Source organism: Corvus brachyrhynchos, unplaced genomic scaffold (assembly GCF_000691975.1).
Source record: "Corvus brachyrhynchos isolate BGI_N302 unplaced genomic scaffold, ASM69197v1 scaffold47, whole genome shotgun sequence".
Taxonomy (NCBI): Eukaryota; Metazoa; Chordata; class Aves; order Passeriformes; family Corvidae; genus Corvus; species Corvus brachyrhynchos.
The window spans coordinates 742,385-746,879 of record NW_008239292.1 but is presented as its reverse complement, the minus strand read 5'-3'; the positions used below and the strand labels follow the sequence as shown (position 1 = coordinate 746,879).

Here is a 4,495-nt window from a genome sequence, read left to right as displayed (position 1 = left end):
AGGGACGCTGCTACTCACACGTTCGCCAGCGGGGCCGGGAAGCCCAGCGGGGCCGGGCTCACCACGGGCTCCTCTCTTGCCTTCCTCGCCAGCGGGACCGGGGGGGCCTTGGACACCAGCGGGACCCTGGAGAAGGAGGCGAAGGGATGAGGACCCCCAGGGGGGGCCGGAGCCAGGAGGGGCCGCGCCCCCAGGAACACCTTGGGGGGTCACTCACGGGTTCGCCTTTGGCACCGGTATCACCCTTGTTGCCTGGAGCACCGGGCTCACCCTGGAGGGGAGAGAAGAGGGAAAAGGTTTAACACCGGATTGAAGAGCAGAGGGATCCCCGAGTCACGTCCTGATGAACCCTGAGAGGGACAAGGGCCCCCCATCTGCCACCGCCAGCACCGCCCTGCCCTGGCAGGGCTGAAGGGACCATGGGACACCTCAGGAGGCACCTCCAGGTGCTCCAGGAGGAGCTCCAGGAACTTCCTGGAGCAGACGAGAGGACCCAAGCCCGGGAAGAGGAGCCCAGGGATACTCACGGTGTTGCCCTTGGGGCCGGGGGCACCGCTGGGACCCTGGGGTCCGGAGGGACCGCGGGCACCGGGGAAGCCGGGAGCGCCAGCAATGCCAGGAGCGCCCTGCAAGAGGCACAGGAGGCCGTGAGGAAGCAGCACAGCTCCTCCTACCCCAGCCGGGGGGGGACAAGAGGGACACTCACGGTCGCGCCCTTGGCACCAGGTTGGCCGTCAGCACCGGGGTTGCCCTGCGGAGAGAAGGAAGAAGAGGAGGGTCACGGCGGGGCTGGCAGGACGCGAGGCCAAAGGACAGGGAGCCCTCGGATGTCACTTACAGCTGGACCGGCAGCGCCAGCAGGGCCGGGGGGACCGGGCTCACCGCGGGCACCCTGAGGACCTTCGCTGCCACGAGCTCCCTGGGGACCTGTCTCACCCTGGGGAGGAAGAGGAGGAGGAGGAAGAGCCGTGAGCACCAGGGGCGATTCCTTCTGCAGCTCCTTCCCGTGCAGGCACAGCCGGGAGAGGTGCCCGGCACACGGCTGGCGATGTCCCCAAGTGTCCCCCTGCCCCAGACAGTGCCAGTCCACGGCACTTCGGCCTCGGAGCCCCTTCCCTGCCAAGTCCTCCCCCACCCCACGCTCCCAGCGCCCCCCAGTCCCTCCCAGCCCAGCAGAGTCCGGCAGGCCCTACCTTAGCACCAGCGGCACCGGGGAAGCCGGGGGGACCAGCGGGACCAGTGGGACCCTAAATGGGAGAGAGGGCGTGAGTCAGAGGGGGGATCCCACCCCACACCTGGCGCGGGTGGGATCCCCAGGCGGCAGAGCCCTGGCTCCCGGCCAGGATTCCCCATCCGGGAAGCTGCAGGAGGGTGGACGGGGTCGGGGGTACTTACGGGGGGACCGGCAGCACCGGGAGCACCGTCATTGCCACGAGCACCCTGGGGGAGAGGGGACACCGTGAGTGACGCCCACGGGTGGGACAGGTGACCCCCAGCCCCCTGTGCCCCAGGCAGGGGTCTCAGCCCTGCCCATCCCAAATACTCACAGCGGGGCCAGATGGGCCAGGACGGCCTCTCTCGCCGGGAAGACCACGAGGACCCTGGGGAGGGGACAGGACACGTTTAGGACACGTTTGGGTCACCTGGATGGACACTTCCCACTTTCTGAGCCTCCTCCCATCCCTGTGCCCCCCCTGCTGCTGCCCACGGTGACGTTTCCAAGGGGTTGAACCCCTCCCGCCCCATTCCCTGGTGGATCCCTGAGGAGGAGCTGGATCCCCATCAGGTGTCACCCCCATCCCTGTCCCCTCTTGCCCAGAACCCCCCACCCCCCCGGGTCCAGCACTCACCATCTGCCCAGGAGCTCCGTTCTCTCCAGGGCTGCCGGGCTCTCCCTGAGGAGGAAGGACACCATGAGGGACCTGCTCCTTGGGGAGGAGGGGACAGCAGGGACATTGCCAAGACAGGGGTGACACTGCCACCACTCCTCACCTTGGGGCCAGCAGGTCCAGGCTCACCCTTGGCACCATCCAGACCACTGAAACCCTGGGGGGCAGGAGGGAGAAGAGGTGGGGGGTCAGGAGGGGACCCTTGGTGAGGTCAGGGGTCCCCCGCCCCTGAATGTCACCAGCACGGGGGGGGGACTCACTCTGTGTCCCTTCATGCCTGGCAGGCCGGCGGTTCCGGGGAGACCTCGAGCACCCTGGGGGAAACGAGAGGTGGTGATGGAGGCGCTGGGGGGGCTGTCCCCATGCCACAGCACCCTGTCCCCAAGGGGGGGACAGCTGGGGGTGTCTCCTCGTGTGTCTTACCTGGGGGCCGGGGGGACCTCGCTCTCCGGGGCGGCCGGGCTTGCCAGCTTCACCCTGAGGACAAGGACACCGCGTTGGTGGCACGTCCCCAAGCCAGGCAGCTCCTGCTCGCCTGGGGGGGCTGGCAGGGCCACCAGGCCCCAAACTGGGGAGGGGACCCCATGGACAGGCCACTTACATCATCTCCGTTCTTGCCAGGGGGGCCAGCGGGACCTCGGGGACCCATGGGACCCTAGGAGAGAGGGAGGGCAGGGATGAGGGTGCTGGGGGTGACAACTGCCCCCTGTCACCCTGCCACCCGCCCTGGGCAGTGCCAGGCCCTGCCAGCCCCACTCCCATGGATCCCAGAGCATGGACAGTGTGGCCACAGCCAGATCTGGGAACAGCAACACTGTCCCCAACCCCAGGGGACATCAGCTGGAGCAGCAGGTGACAGCACTCACAGAAGCACCGGGCTCTCCGGGTTCACCAGGGGGGCCTTGGAAACCTTGAGGACCCTGTGGGGAAAAAATAAAGAGAAAAAAATGGGTCAGAAAGTGTGAAGTTTGGGTCTGGATCCCCCAGTGGCAGTGGCGGTGTCCTTGTAGCAACAGGATGTTGTCCCCACGTGCTTCTGTAGCTGGCAGGAAGGGTGGGACATCCCCCGACCTGTCCCACCACCACCCATAGGGGCCCTGGGGGTTGTTTGTCCCCAAACCCAAGTGGACAGGAAGAGGTGACACTCACAGGAGCACCGGGAGGGCCGGGGAGACCACGGGGACCAGCTGGGCCCTGGGGAGAACAGAAAGAGAAGAGGAGTCAGTGCCTTGTCACCTTGTCCCTGTCCCTGTCCCCATCACCACCCCACTGATGGATCCACTGGGCCCTGTTGCCACCTCACCCCCAGGCCACTGCTGTCCTCACTTCCACCCCATCACTGTCCCAAAACCACCTCCTCCCTGTCCCCATCACCCCCTTTCCTTGTCCTCATCACCAACCACTCCCTGTCATCACTGCCACCCCATTCCTGCCCCTACTGCCATGTCCCCATTGCCCCTATTGCATTGTCCCTATTGCCTGTCCCCATTGCCACCCCAACACCACGTCCCCATCCCTGTTCCCACCTCCACCCATCCCTTGTCCCCATTGCTACCCCATCCCTGTCCCTATCCCCACTCATTCCCTGTCCCCATCCCTGTCCCCATCCCTTTCCCCTCCAGGCCCAGCATCCTCCCCGTCCCTGCCATGTCCTGGTGCCCAGTGACATCACCGGCACAGGGAGGGCTCCTGTCTCCTTGCCCAGCTTCACCCCCACCCACCCCCTGCGCCCCTCTTGTCCTCCCATGTCCCCCCGTGTCCCCTGGTGTCCCCCATGTCCCCGGGCTCACCATGGGCCCGGGCACGGCCATGCCTCCGGCCTTCTCGTCGTAGCCGTAGGACATTTGGGGCGGTGTGGGACCGGGAGGGCCGGGGGGTCCTGGGAGTCCGGGCTGTCCTGGGATTCCATCTCTGCCGGGGGGGCCGGGGAGTCCCTGCGGAGAGAAGAGGGAGTGAGCTCCAGTGGGGTGAGGGGGTCCCTGCAGAGCGGGGGGCTCTGGGGGCAGGAAACACCCACCCTGTCTCCTTTGGGGCCGGTGTCTCCTTTAGGACCCTGTGGGGCAGAGACAGAACAGGTTAGAAAAGGGGGGCTCCAAATATGGGGGCGGGGCTGGTGTGAAATTTGGGGGGCTGCGTTTTGGGGAGCCCTTACCTCTACTCCAGCACTCTCTGGGTAGGCAGGGGAGGCTGTGGGGGGAAAAAGGGGGTTCAGAGCAGCGCAGCATCACCCATCCCACACCCATCCCACAGCCCAGACACCCGGGGCGGGGGAGGGAACACTGGGCCCGCCGGTCCCCGGGGGCGCTGGGACATCGCTGGGGGGGTGTCGCGGTACCGTCGGTGTCGGGACAGATGGGGCAGCACTCTCCGAAGGGGATCTCGGCGTTGGGGCAGTCGGAGGTGTCCTCGCAGATCACCTCGTCGCACAGGATGTTGCCGCTGTCGCAGACGCAGATCTGGCACGGTTCTGGTTTCCACACGTCCTTGTCGTTGTACGTGAGCCCATCCTGGATGCAGCTCCCGGTTTGGACTGGGACGGGGCGGGAGCGGCGTCAGGAGGGGCGGAACGGAGCCTGCCCGGCTCTCCCCCCTCCCCTCAGCCCCCT

General features: G+C 66.9%; 1 protein-coding gene across 1 annotated transcript in view; it reads right to left on the bottom strand.

The window, feature by feature from the left end:
• Positions 1 to 4,495, bottom strand: part of COL1A1 (collagen type I alpha 1 chain) — a 31,015-nt gene that overhangs the window by 23,507 nt on the left and 3,013 nt on the right. Inside the window, exons 2-20 of the mRNA XM_017740491.1 lie at positions 4,225 to 4,419; positions 4,042 to 4,076; positions 3,907 to 3,942; positions 3,680 to 3,823; positions 3,039 to 3,083; positions 2,756 to 2,809; positions 2,491 to 2,544; positions 2,313 to 2,366; positions 2,150 to 2,203; positions 1,993 to 2,046; positions 1,851 to 1,895; positions 1,548 to 1,601; positions 1,396 to 1,440; positions 1,194 to 1,247; positions 839 to 937; positions 707 to 751; positions 528 to 626; positions 218 to 271; positions 19 to 126 (exon numbers count right to left, since the gene is read on the bottom strand). Coding sequence (XP_017595980.1) covers positions 19 to 126; positions 218 to 271; positions 528 to 626; positions 707 to 751; positions 839 to 937; positions 1,194 to 1,247; positions 1,396 to 1,440; positions 1,548 to 1,601; positions 1,851 to 1,895; positions 1,993 to 2,046; positions 2,150 to 2,203; positions 2,313 to 2,366; positions 2,491 to 2,544; positions 2,756 to 2,809; positions 3,039 to 3,083; positions 3,680 to 3,823; positions 3,907 to 3,942; positions 4,042 to 4,076; positions 4,225 to 4,419 — 1,328 coding nt within the window. The remainder of the gene's footprint in view (positions 1 to 18; positions 127 to 217; positions 272 to 527; positions 627 to 706; positions 752 to 838; positions 938 to 1,193; positions 1,248 to 1,395; positions 1,441 to 1,547; positions 1,602 to 1,850; positions 1,896 to 1,992; positions 2,047 to 2,149; positions 2,204 to 2,312; positions 2,367 to 2,490; positions 2,545 to 2,755; positions 2,810 to 3,038; positions 3,084 to 3,679; positions 3,824 to 3,906; positions 3,943 to 4,041; positions 4,077 to 4,224; positions 4,420 to 4,495) is intronic.